The 12,303-nt window shown below is 55.1% G+C and overlaps 1 protein-coding gene across 2 annotated transcripts; it reads right to left on the reverse strand.

The window, feature by feature from the left end:
* Positions 1 to 26: 26 nt before the first annotated feature.
* Positions 27 to 11,903, reverse strand: CLK3 (CDC like kinase 3). Of its 2 annotated transcripts, XM_071441849.1 has the most exons (13): positions 11,767 to 11,903; positions 11,430 to 11,578; positions 7,895 to 8,129; positions 6,022 to 6,115; positions 5,699 to 5,765; positions 4,231 to 4,347; positions 3,800 to 3,966; positions 3,130 to 3,224; positions 2,289 to 2,418; positions 1,663 to 1,745; positions 1,268 to 1,347; positions 1,091 to 1,181; positions 27 to 489 (listed from the first exon to the last, which is right to left on the reverse strand). In XM_071441849.1, the coding sequence occupies exons 2-13, from the start codon at positions 11,576 to 11,578 to the stop codon at positions 304 to 306; spliced, it is 1,494 nt and encodes a 497-aa protein (XP_071297950.1). In that variant the 5' UTR covers positions 11,767 to 11,903; the 3' UTR covers positions 27 to 303. The 2 variants fall into 2 exon arrangements, with proteins under 2 accessions (XP_071297950.1, XP_071297951.1); XM_071441850.1 differs by lacking the exons at positions 5,699 to 5,765; positions 6,022 to 6,115; positions 7,895 to 8,129; positions 11,430 to 11,578; positions 11,767 to 11,903 and adding an exon at positions 5,267 to 5,283.
* Between the last annotated feature and the right edge of the window lie 400 nt (positions 11,904 to 12,303).

Below are 12,303 nucleotides of genomic sequence, written 5' to 3' on the forward strand. Positions count from 1 at the left end.
AACCCTACACCCACCTACAAGGGAAGTATCAAACAATAAGAAACACTTTATTTTAACTTTACAACATATAAATAGACAAATCTGTGCTTTCCAACAGAGCTTTCCTTCCTCCTCTCCTCCCAGGGTCCTTGTGGCAGTGCCCCAGCCCCTGTAGACTCGGGCGGGGAGTGGGGCTGAGCTGCAGAGGCCGGTGGGGTCCATCTTGTGGGATCCATCCCATGGGATCCATCCTGTGGGATCCACCCAGAGGGATCCATCTCCTAGGATCCATCCCAAGGGATCCATCCTGAGGGATCCCGGCCGTCATCTGCTCAGGTCCCGGCTGGCGCCGCGCCCGCACAGCATCCGCTCCTCTGCCGAGAGCCCGGCAAAGAAAGGGTGCAGGAGGGCCTCGGAGAACGTGATCCTCTGGGAGGGGTCGAATTCCAGCATCCTCCTCATCAGGTCAAAGAGCTGAGCGTGCTCCAGAGAGTCGTGCAGCATGTATGTCTGAAAGGGACAGGGACACGGGCTCAGCCCCTGCCTGGGCAGGGCAGCTTCCCATCCCAAGTACAGCATCCCCCAGGGCAGCCTCTCATCCCAAATACAGCATCCCATCCTAAATACAGCATCCCCCAGGGCAGCTTCCCACCCCAAATAAAGCATCCCCCACTGCCCTGATACCCATAGGGACTCAGGAATCCTGGGCCAGGGCAGCTTCCCATCCCAAAATCAGCATCCCCCAGGGCTGCTTCCCATCCCAAATACAGCATCCCCCTGGACTGCTTTCTATCCCAAATCCAGCATCCCCTGGGGCAGCCTCCCATCCCAAATACAGCATCCCCTAGGGCAGCCTCCCATCCCAAATACAGCATCCCATCCCAAATACAGCATCCCCCACTGCCCTGATGCCCACAGGGACTCTGGAACCCTGGGCCAGGGCAGCCTCCCACCCCAAACACATCATTCCCCTTTCCCTAATCCCCATCGTGCCCTATCCAGAGCGGGATCCCTGCAGATGGGAGCTGGGGCTCCCTACCAAGCAGTCACAGAGGGAGTTCCAGCCCTGAGCCCCACGCCCTGCCCCAGGGAGGAGGGGAGCAGCACCCACCCGCAGGGGTTTGCAGTTCTCCTGCACGTATCTGCCATCGGACGTGTTCTCATCCCACACCAGGCTGCCATTGTGGAAGTATTTCTGCTTCCTGCACGGGGAAGGTGGGGTCAGGCAGGAGCTCTCCCTCCCTTCCAGGAGGTGGTGCCTGGGCTGAGCTCAGGACCAGGCTCTTACCGAGTTTTGTGGACCATGTGAGATGGGAGTGGCCCCAGGATCTTCTCCATCATGACAAGGTGCTCTCGGTTCTCATGGGTCTGCAAAGGAGCACAGCAGTGGTGGCTTAGAGCTTGGGGAGCTGATGACTAAAGGTTTGTCACCTCTGCAGGGACTGGGAGAAAGGATTCCACCAGGTCCTATCCAACTTTTCATGTTTTGCTTTTCCCTCTCCTCAGACAACAGACATAACCTAAACCCAGAAATGATCCAAACTCTGTCCAAACCAGCCCTTTTCCAGGCCTCATTTTCACACTCAGCTTCTCATTTTCAGTGCTTGATCTGTGTTTCCCTCCCCTTCAACTAATTCTGAGCCCTTCTGGACACGAAGGGTTCTCAGGGAACAAGAATCCTACCTGGAAGAGCGTGAAGCCACGGTAATACTCGAACAGAATGCAGCCAGTGCTCCAGACATCACACGGCTGTGCCCAGCCCAGCTCTGCAAAGAAAACCAAATTAACTCTGTGTTCCCTACTGTCACAGACATGTTTGATGAAAAATCCTTTCCTTAGGATTTTTTCTCCTGAGAAGCTGAGAGGCCTCAGAAATGAAATGTAAACAATAATTATCTGCTGCTGTGGAATGCAACAGGTGCATCTGTGATTGGTCTCATGTGGCTGTTTTTAATTAATGGCCAATCACAGTCTGGCTGTCTTGGACTCTCTGGTCAGTCACAAGATTTTATTATCATTCCATTCTTTTCCTTTCCTTGCTAGCCTTCTGATGAAATCCTTTCTTCTATTCTTTTAATATAGTTTTAATATATAATTTTCTTTTAATATAATATATATCATAAAAAAATAAATCAGCCTTCTGAAGCTCTCTTGTCCTGGGACCCCTGTGAGCACCACCACACCCAACAACCCCCACCACGTTCCTCCTTGGTGAAACCACAGGGATCCACTCAGAGCTAGAAATGATCTGCCCAAGAGCTGGAGCATTCCCAGGCTGGTTTCCCATGCCCAGAAGATGCAGTTCTCACCCAGGATCACTTCTGGGGGCCGGTAGTGCCGCGTGGCCACGATGGTGGTGTGGTGCTCATGGTCGAAGGTGGCGCTGCCGAAATCGGCCACGCGGATGCTCGTGTTCCGGATGGACTTCTGCTCACAGCTCTGCAGGAAAAGCACAGGGCAGGGCTGGGAGAGGAGCTCCAGGTGCTGGGCCGTGCCTCCTCACAGGGATGGTGGAGCTGTGGAGCTCTGAGGAACCCCAAAGTGCTGGTCTGCATTTCCTCCAGAGCTCCTTCCTCACAGGGATGGAGTTCAGAGGAGCCCAGGAGCTCTGGTCTGTGCCTCCTCACAGGCATAGGAGCTGTGGAGCTCTGAGGAGCACAGGAGTGCTGGTCTGCACCTCCTCACAGGGATGGAGCTCTGAGCTCTGAGAAGTCCCAAAGTGCTGCTCTGCACTTCCTCCAGAGCTCCTTCCTCACAGGGATGGAGCTCTGAGGAACCCCAGGAGCTCTGGTCTGTGCCTCCTCACAGGGACGGAGCTGTGGAGCGCTGAGGAACCCTAAGAGCTCTGGTCTGCAACTCCTAACAGGGATAGAGCTATGGAGCTCCAGGAGTGCTGCTCTGCACCTCCTCACAGGGATGGAGCTCTGAGCTCTGAGGAGCCCCAGAGCAGTGTTGTGGAAAATCCCTGAACACTCTGGGCAGCCTTAAGGCTTTTGGAAGGCACAGCAGGAAGAAGAGCTCTGCCTTCCACCTTGTTCCCACTTCCCAGGCTCTGAGGGCTTGGACAGAGCAGGGGAGATCCAATTTCTGCAGGGAGGGATAAAGGCAGCCTGTTCCTGTGCAGCCAGTGCTCCTTGGGACAGAACCCACCTTGTTCTCGTTGTACAGAGTGTCAAAATCCGAGTTGACAAACAGGATGTTTTCTGGCTTGAGGTCAGTGTGAGTCAGCTGGTTGTCGTGTAGAACTGCACAGAGGGAGGAGGAAAACACCTCTCTAAGCACCAGAGAGCAGCAAGGGCACTGCTCTGCCCAGCCCAGTGCCAGTGCCCCCAGCCCGTGGGGATCACTTGTCACAGACATATTTTATGAAAAATCCTTTTGACAGGAATTTTCTCCTGAGAAGCTGAGAAGCCTCAGAGGAAAAGAAAACCAATAATTATCTGCTGCTGTGGAATGCAACAGGTGCATCTTTGATTGGTCTCATGTGAGTTGTTTCTACTTGATGACCAATCACAGGTCCAGCTGTGTTGGGACTCTGGTCAGTCACAAGATTTTATTATCATTCCATTCCTTTCCTTTCTAGCCTTCTGATGAAATCCTTTCTTCTATTCTTTTAGTATAGTTTTAGTATATCATTTTCTTCAGTATATAATTTTCTTATAATCCTTTCTTCTAGTCTTTTAGTATAGTTTTAATATATCATTTTCTTTTAATATAACATCTATCATAAAATAATAAATCAGCCTTCTGAAACATGGAGCCAAGATTCCCATCTCTTCCCTCATCCTGGGAGCCCTGTGAGCCCACCACATTCACTCACATCTCAGGGCATGGCACAGCTGATAGGCCATGTGCCGGATCTGTGGCAGGGGGTAGGGCTGGAAGTTGTTCTCCTTCAGGAACTCGAAGGTGTTCTTGCCCAGCAGCTCAAAGGCAATGCACATGTGGCCGTGGAAGTTGAACCAGTCCGACATGAGGACGCACAGGCTGTGCAGGGAGAGAGAGGCAGGGCTTAAGCACCTTTGAGGGATGCTCAGGACAGCTCTTCTGGTGTTCCTGGCCACTTCAGGAGTGGCTGGGGAGCAGAGCTGCCTCTGGAGCACAGCAACCCAGGGAGGTGCTTCAAGCCACCTTTGGGGAGAGCTCCCCAGCTCCTGTGGGACAGGGCAGCAGAGGAATGGGGCCAGTTTCCCTCACCCCATCCTCAGCCCCGTGCTGCTCTGTGTGCCAGCTGTGGCACTGGCAACTCACAACTTGTTCTCCTTGTCCTTCTCTTTGATTTTCTTCAGGACGTTGATTTCCAGCCTGGCAGCCTCTCTGTACTTCCCAACGTTCTTTATGATTTTCAATGCCACCTGGGACTTGCCTCTGGAAGGGAGGAGACAAGAAGGATGGAGTCAGAGACAGAACCTGTGTGCTCAGCCCACGGGGAGAGGCACATCCAGGCATCACTGGTCCTAACAAAGCTCTGCCAGCCCTCCTTGCTGCTTGGGCAGTGCCTAATTAGCACTGCCAATTAGTGAAAGATCACTGCTGGCCGTCACTCCCAAGGGACACTCCTGACACAGCTCTCTGTGACCCCAGGGCCACCCTGGGAGGCAGCAGAGCCCTGCAGCAAACTGAGCCCAGGGCTCGGGGCCAGACCAGGGCTCAGAAGGGCACAGGGGTCAGATGTAACCACGGGGGAGGTGAAAGGGGACAATGGAGAGGTGCCCTGGCAGATTAGGAGGTCACAGGGGCCACCCCTCAGCAGGAACTCGCTGCAGAACAACCTTCCATGGTGGGGCTGGGGCTGGGAGGGTCAGGGAAAAGCTGGAGATCTGGGAGAAGCTGGAGATCAGGGAGAAGCTGGAGATCAGGGAGAAGCTCTTCCCCAGAGGGTGCTGGGCACTGAACAGGTGCTCCAGGGAATGGGCACAGCCCCGAGGCTCCAGGACTCAGGGGCTCTCAGGAGTGCACAGGGTGGGACTGCTGGGGTGTCATGCAGGGTCAGGAGCTGCACTTCTGATGATTGGCTGGGTCCCTTCCAGCTCAGGATATTCCTCTATTCTATTCTATTCTATTCTATTCTATTCTATTCTATTCTATTCATGGAATAGAATATTAGAATATTCTTAGAATAATATTCCAGTATTCTATTCTATTAATGGAATGGAATGCTTCCCTTAACACACCAGCCTGTAAATTCTGGAGCCAGGCCCAGGTGACAAACTCAGTCCCATGGAGCCCAGGTGGCACTGCCACACCTGGTGATGCTCAAGGGCCAGATGCAAGGAAAGGAGCCCACTTGGCATGGTCCACACACTCCACCACTTTTCCCTTGGGGTCCCTTCCTGATCAGGATATTCCTCTATTCTATTCTATTCTATTCTATTCTATTCTATTCTATTCTATTCTATTCTATTCATAGAATAGAATATTAGAATTTTCAAATATTCTATTTCATTCTAGAATATCAGAATATTCTAATACTCTATTCTGAGAATAGACAAGGAGAAGAGAGGAGAGAGAAGAGAAAGGAGAGAGGGGAGAGGGGAGAGATAACAGAGAGAATGCTTCCCTTAACACACCAGCCTGTAAATTCTGGAGCCAGGCCCTTTCCCCTCGCTCTGAGAAGGGCAGTGACACATGGAAGGTGACAAACTCAGTCCCATGGAGCCCAGGTGGCAGAGCCACACCTGGTGACACTCAAGGGCCAGATGCAGGGAAAGGAGCCCACCTGGCGTGGTCCACACACTCCACCACCTTCCCAAAAGTGCCTTCACCGAGGCTGCCCACGATTTCATCTAGGAGAGAAAACAGGAGGGGGTGTGAGCCTGGGGGGCCGGGGCAGAGCTGGGCTCCTGCCACTTCACACCAACAAAACCTCAGAGCAACCAAAACAACCGTCTGTCACCACTACACTCTTACAACTCAAGCCTCTGCCTCAGGCAAGTTATGGTCAGTAAATGAACCACTAGAGACCCCTCCAGTAGAGGCCAGAGAGATCTGGGCTAACCCGGGGTAAAAGTAGAGGTAAAGTTTTACGAAAGGTGGCTGTACATCGCTCTTGAAGCCAATCGCCGATCCTGCACACCAGGTGACCTTCCTTGTCATCTTCCACGCTCCTGCTGCGCTTACTGCTCTGCTGGCTCCTCTGCACTCACCCCCCCAGAGCGGGCAGTCAAAGGTTGCAGGGACGACGGGGCCGCCGGTGGGTGGATTTTCCAGATGCCAGCATTTCATAAGGCACACGGCATATATATAAACGATAGGGATAGTGCAAGGGACACGTCAAGACACAGAACTGACTTCAAAACAGAAAAGTCATCAACAGCTACAGGTACGGCAAGGAAACTCGGCTCATTAGCTACAGCCTCTAGGGCAGGGAAATGCCCTCCTCTTCCAGGGTGGGGAGCTGCAGGAGGAATCCTCTGTTCCCCACGGAGGATGCACGGCAGGAGGAGGCCTTGGCCAGCACAACGTCACCTCTGGGCTGGCAAGCGCTCAGTTTGGACAGGCTGCCCAGTAGAAGCCACAGTAGCAGGTTTTTTCCCCTCTGTGCATCCTGCTCTTTGTGCCTCGGGCAATGCAGCTCCAGCTGCCCAGAGCTGTGTCCTGTCCTGGCTGGGAAGCAGCCCTGCCCCTCCTGAAAGGAAACTTTGTGCCACGCTGAGCCTAAACCCGCGTGGCTGCTCGCAGACCCACTGGGGCACATCGGCCTCTTTGAAACTGGGATAGCTTTAGGAACAGGACAGGTAAATCAACCCCCAGGGAACACTTCAGGCAAGCTCTGAGGTGATGTTCACACCCTGCTACTGGCAAGCTTCTACTGGAAAACCAGCCCAAGGTTCCTGCAAGGACCCGGGGTCCACAAAGCGAGCTGTCCTAATTCCTCACCTTGTTCTAGTCTGCTTCCAAAATAGTTACAATCCCTGCAGCCAAAGGAACTCAGGGAAACCTTGACATTTCCATGCCTGAGCTTCTAGCAGGATTCTCTTCTGTGCCCCTTGCCCCCCTCAGAAGGTCCAAAATAATGAGCTAAGATCAAAACTCCCCAAAAAATCAGAGGAGAAGGTGGGAGGAGAGCTGGGACAGCTGTGAGGTGTTGGAGGGCTGAGCTCCTGCCAGGCCAGACCTGCACAGCATCACCACCACACACCCCAGCACAGCCCCGGCTCCCTCAACATCCCAATGCCACAGTGAGCTGGAGAGGAACCAAAAGGAGGAGCTCAGAAGTTCCCAGCCATGCAGATTATCCAGCTGCTGGGATCAGAGCCATCCCTCAGCTGTGGTCACATTTCAGGTGGGAGGGGAGTTCCTCCTCACAGGAGGGAAGAGCTGAAGGGCTGGCTCTGACACCTCTCACCACTTCCAGGGCATGCCTGGGACCAGCCCCCACCCAGCTGCAGACATTCCCAGTTAATCCCAGGAAGGAATGCTGCATTTCATGGTGAAGTGTGCAGGAAGCTGAAATCCAGGTGGGAACGGGGAAAGAGGACACACGCGTACCTTGGGAAGGTGGGAACTTCGTGACAGGGCATAAAATCAGCTCTGGAGAGCCAGGCTGACCAATCCCACCTGCAAGGGGATCCAGGCACGAAGCCAAACTGAGGAATGCTGCACCAAACCCCCCCAGAGCAGCAGCAGCCGTAGCAGAAGCGAATCCCGGGAGCGGGGCTGGCCCCGGGCCGAGGCACCACGTGAGTGCCACTGGAAGCTCTCCCTGATCCCTTCCCTGGCCCTAAGAACACGGCTTAGCTCCCTCACGGATTAAGGCTCCAAGGCAAAACCCACAGCCATGAGCACGACACAGATGGGGGGGGAAGAACTTCACAACAAACACAGCAACGGGGATCGAGGTACTCACCAGAGCACTCGGGGCTGGAAGGAGGCAAGAACAGTTAAAGCTGAGCTCGCAGTGGATGCTACTCACCGAGGAGGCGCTGCTACAAGACCTGCTCCTGCGGCGGCGGCAGTGCTGCTGCTGCTGCTGCTGCTGCTGCTGGTAGCGCCGGGGCCGCTGCTGGTGCTGCCCCCGGCCGCGGGAGCGCCGCCAGGGCCGCGGCCGCGCCGGGCAATAATCCTGCCCCAGGGACGGGCTGCGCTCCTCCAGCCTGCAGGCATCGCTGTCCCGCCGGCAGCGCCGCTGGTAGGGCATCCTCTCATGGCTGTGGCACAGAAACAGCGCCCTTAAAGCCTGGCTGGGAATGCTGGAACAGTCCCGGGCAGCCACAGAGAAAAGCAAGGCACAGCTTCCCCAAGGGTATTCTGGGATTCATATTCTCTGAACCTCAGAGAAAGGAAAAACAATTCTGATCTCATTCGCTGCTCCTGTGTTTGTGCAAAAGCAGAATACAAGATAAAGATTGTTTACCCAAAGTGATGGTGTTTTATTTCTGTTCCAGATTGCAATGCAAGATGTTTTCCATTACCATCTGTATGGCAAATTACCTTTTGTCAAGTGGGCAGTTTGCCTTATCTCTCTCTTTGAGTGACCACAATCACACCTCCCTCAGGAGGGGACATCTGTTGATAACAGACTATTGAATGTCAGTGCATGACTGATAAGAGCTACAGCATCCCATTGGGAGATGTGAGCCCAGAGGGAGGAGCCAAGCATTCCTACCCAGATATAATCCAGAGGTTTTTGAGACACCAGCACGGCTTCTCCACTGGATTCCCCAGAGGAACAGCAGCTGCCTCTCCTTCCACTGGATCTTCAGAGGCAGAATCCATCCTTCTCTACAGATCCCCCTTGCTTCAGCAGAACCACCCCTGACACTGCAGGAGGGCTGAGCCACAATTCCAATGGGACTGCTGCCAAAACCCTGACCCACAGGGTGCCAGGCTGGGTTCTGACTCTGTCAGTGTTGTTCTAGTGCACTGCATTGTTCATTTTATCCTTTTTTTTTTTTTCTTTCCCTATTAAAGAACTGTTATTTCCTGCTCCCATATTTTTACCTGAGAGCCCCTTAATTTAAAATTTATAGCAATTCAGAGGGCTGGGGAGGGTTTACATTTTCTATCTCAGGCGAGGCTCCTGCCTTCCTTAGCAGACACCCGGCTTTCCAAACCAAGACAATTTCCTTGGCCTGTCAGGCCAAGTGTGTGTGTGTGGAGACTGCCAGCTAACAGCCAGGAGATGCTGTGCAAGTGAAGAGCAGCTCAGTACCCAGCAGATTCAGTTTAGATGTAATGTAACATAGTGTAACATATGATAATAATATAGTAGAAAGTAATAATAATAAATAAAAAATACAATAAAGTAAAGTAATATAGTGTAATAAAGTAATTAATTAACCTTCTGATAAAATAAAATCCTCCTCATCATTTCTCCCTGTCGCAGGGATAATCCTATTCCCATAGTCCCGCTGAGGCTGAGTCATGGAAAGGCAGTGTGAGGACTCTGGAACCCTCAGGGACACCCCAACAATCCCACCCCATCTCCTGGGCAGCCTGTTCAGCTCATTCTCTGGAGAAAAGCAGCTTTTCCTAACGTCCACCCCTGACACAGCTCCCTGCTGTCCCCCTGGGTCCTGTCACCACCCGGGTGGTGAAACCCTCCTGCTCCCACTCCCTGTGCCAGGAGCTTCAAACCTTTCTGCACCTCACACCCTGACCACTGGGGAGGAGTTCTGGAGAGAAAACACTGAGGCAGGGCCTCATTTTAAGGAGCTGGGGGAAAACCACACTCTGAGAGAGAGAGAGAGAGCTCCAGCTGGGCTGCCTTGCTGTGCACCCCCCCTGGATCCCTGGCAGTGCCCCAGGCCAGGCTGGACAGGGCTGGGAGCAGCCTGGGACAGTGGGAGGTGTCCCTGCCATAGCAGGGGTGGCACTGGATGGGCTTTAAGGTCCCTTCCAACACTCCACAATTCCACGTCACCTGAGCCACTGTGCCACCACACACAGGTGTTTGTCACTGCTCCTCCTCCCTGGGGGACGTGTCTCATTAGCTCTTACCCAAACGAGGAGCAGCAGCAGGGCCTGCTCTGGTTGTCACCCCAGGGGGACAGGAGGTCCCAGGGCTCCAAGCCCTCGGTGTGCACACACAGAGCAGCTCCACGGATCATCAGCAGGAGCCAGAAGGAAAATCTGTCCCCAAGCTCCTGCTCCTGGAGCAACAACCTCCCAGGACACAATGGGCAAACTCTGCACCAGGAGGGGCCAGGAGAGCCCAGACCCAGCTCAGTTGTGCAGGCATTGACCCACAGGAGGTTTTGGGCACACTGTGGGCACACCAGTGATGAGAGCAGCTCTCCCTGCTTCTGCCCCCAAAACACGAGAGCCTTCCCAAGCAGATTTCACTGGAGGCTTGCTTCACACCCCCTTGAGAAGGGAGGTGTGTTCTAGGTAGAAGATGTTGCAATTTCAAATGAAAGCAGAGCTTTGGCTCCCCGGTGATAACCCCAGGTCGGTGCCATCACCCAGCAACAGCTTCAGCCAAGACCTTCAGCCTGGAAATGGGAATTTCTGCTGTTTGCACCTCCCTGCCCTGCCAACAACCAGCTCTGCTGCTGGCAGCCTCATGGGCCACTGGGGGGGCATCCCAGAGTGGGTAAAATTCCAGACTCTGCCAGGGCAGCCGTGGCTCTTGGTCACTGCTGAAGTACCCAAACACAACCCACAGCTCTGTCCCACACCTGCCCAGACACTCCTCATGTGCTTTAGGGGCACACAGGAAACAGAAATAATAATAATAAACCCGAAGGACTCAGGTCACCTCAAAGAGGCTGACACTGAAGGGACAAGGCTGTTTTCACCCAACAAAAGCCTGCTTTCATACAAATCTGCTCCGAATTACCCATCAGATGGAAACAAAAAAGGGAAAAAGTGTGCCAGCTCTATTTCACAAGCCACCTCCTTCAAGTAAACAAAAGCCTGGCTGGGGAGAGAAATTAATCTGGAGAGCATTTCAGGAATTTAAAGATGAGCTCAGCTCCTGCCTGGCTGCACCTGCCCAGTCCAACCAGTGGAGCCACAGCAGCCCCAGCGGCTCCGGCCGCTGTTCCAGAACCCTCCCCTCATCAGAGGCCCGTCCCGCTCCCAGCCCCGAACTGTCCCTGTGGAAAGGCCGGACAAAGAGAGGACCAAAGGTAAAATCCCGAAGCGAAGCAGGAGGGATGGGTTAGCAGCTGGATCCTTCAGCTGGGATCCTTTCGGAGGCGAGGGAGGAGCGCGGCCGCTTTAAACCCGGGTTTAATCCTGTCAGAGAGAAGCGGGCTGTCAGGAAAGCCTTTAATGCCTGCGCAGCATGGAAACGTGATTCCAGGGCAGGCGGCTGCTCCTCAACACCACAGCCACGGCTTCGGGGAGAACTTCGGGAAGGGTGAAGAGCCAGGGAAAGCACACACAGCACACACACAGACGGACAGACAGACAAGTAAACCCTTCCCTTCCACCCCCGGGGTTTAGGGGTTTCCATCAGCAGCCGGAGCCGAGCTCAGCAGGGTTTTTGGGGCAGCGCTCACCTCCTGGAGCGCGATCTGCGGGCGAGCTCCCTGCGGGGCGGGTAGCGCAGCCTGCCCTCACACTCCCGGCTCCGCGACCGCCGCCGCTTCCAGCGGTGCCCCGGCTCGCCGTCCTGCTCCGGGGACCGCAGCCTCCTGCAGTGATGCATCTGCGGGACGGGAGCACGGCGGGCTCAGGCCGCTGGCCCCGGAGCCCCGACAGCCGGCCCGGCCCAGTCCGGCGGGGCTGCCCGTGGGCCCGGCAGATGCGGGGCCGTTACCCGCTCCGCGCCCGCCGCCCTCGCGTCCCCTCCCTCCGTGTGTGCCCGGTGTGTGCCCGGTGTGTCCCTGGCCTCACCGCCGCCGCTGCGGCCGCGCTCGGCGGGTGCGGCCCGGCCCGGCCCGGCCCCTGCGGCCCCGCAGCGCCGCCGCTTCCGCTTCCCGGCCGGGGTTAAACCCGCCCCGCCGGGCCGGGCCCGCCTCGGAGCCGCGGCCGGGGCGGCACCGCGCTGAGGGACGGCACGGGTTAAACCGGCGCTGGCAGGAGAGAGAGAGGTGGAAGCGATCTGGGTCCGCGTCAGCCTGTGCTTCATCACCGCCACCATCCTCACCCTCGGCACGGCTTCCTCCCCTTGAGACTGCTCACCATGGTCATCCTAACCATGGCCATGGTCATCCTCATCATGGTCATCCTCACCATGGCCATCCTCACCTTCAGCCCAGCTTCCTCACCATGGTCATCCTCACCATGGTCATCCTCACCTTCAGCACAGCTTTCTCCCCGTGGTGCACTGCTCACCATGGCCATCCTCACCATGGCCATGGTCATCCTCACATGGTCATCTTCACCATGGCCATCTTCATCTTCAGCATAGCTTCCTCACCATGGTCATCT

The sequence above is a fragment of the Agelaius tricolor genome, unplaced genomic scaffold, assembly GCF_023055355.1.
Source record: "Agelaius tricolor isolate 1412-34295 unplaced genomic scaffold, bAgeTri1.0.p SCAF_16, whole genome shotgun sequence".
Taxonomy (NCBI): Eukaryota; Metazoa; Chordata; class Aves; order Passeriformes; family Icteridae; genus Agelaius; species Agelaius tricolor.

Coding starts and splice junctions, on each gene's coding strand:
- CLK3 (XM_071441849.1), bottom strand. CDS start 11,578: ATGCATCACTGCAGGAGGCTGCGGTCCCCGGAGCAGGACGGCGAGCCG. Junction 3,225..3,799: donor GCTGTGCCATGCCCTGAGAT/GTGAGTGAATGT, acceptor CCCTCTGTGCAG/TTCTACACGACAACCAGCTG. Junction 1,348..1,662: donor GTGGCTTCACGCTCTTCCAG/GTAGGATTCTTG, acceptor GCTCCTTTGCAG/ACCCATGAGAACCGAGAGCA.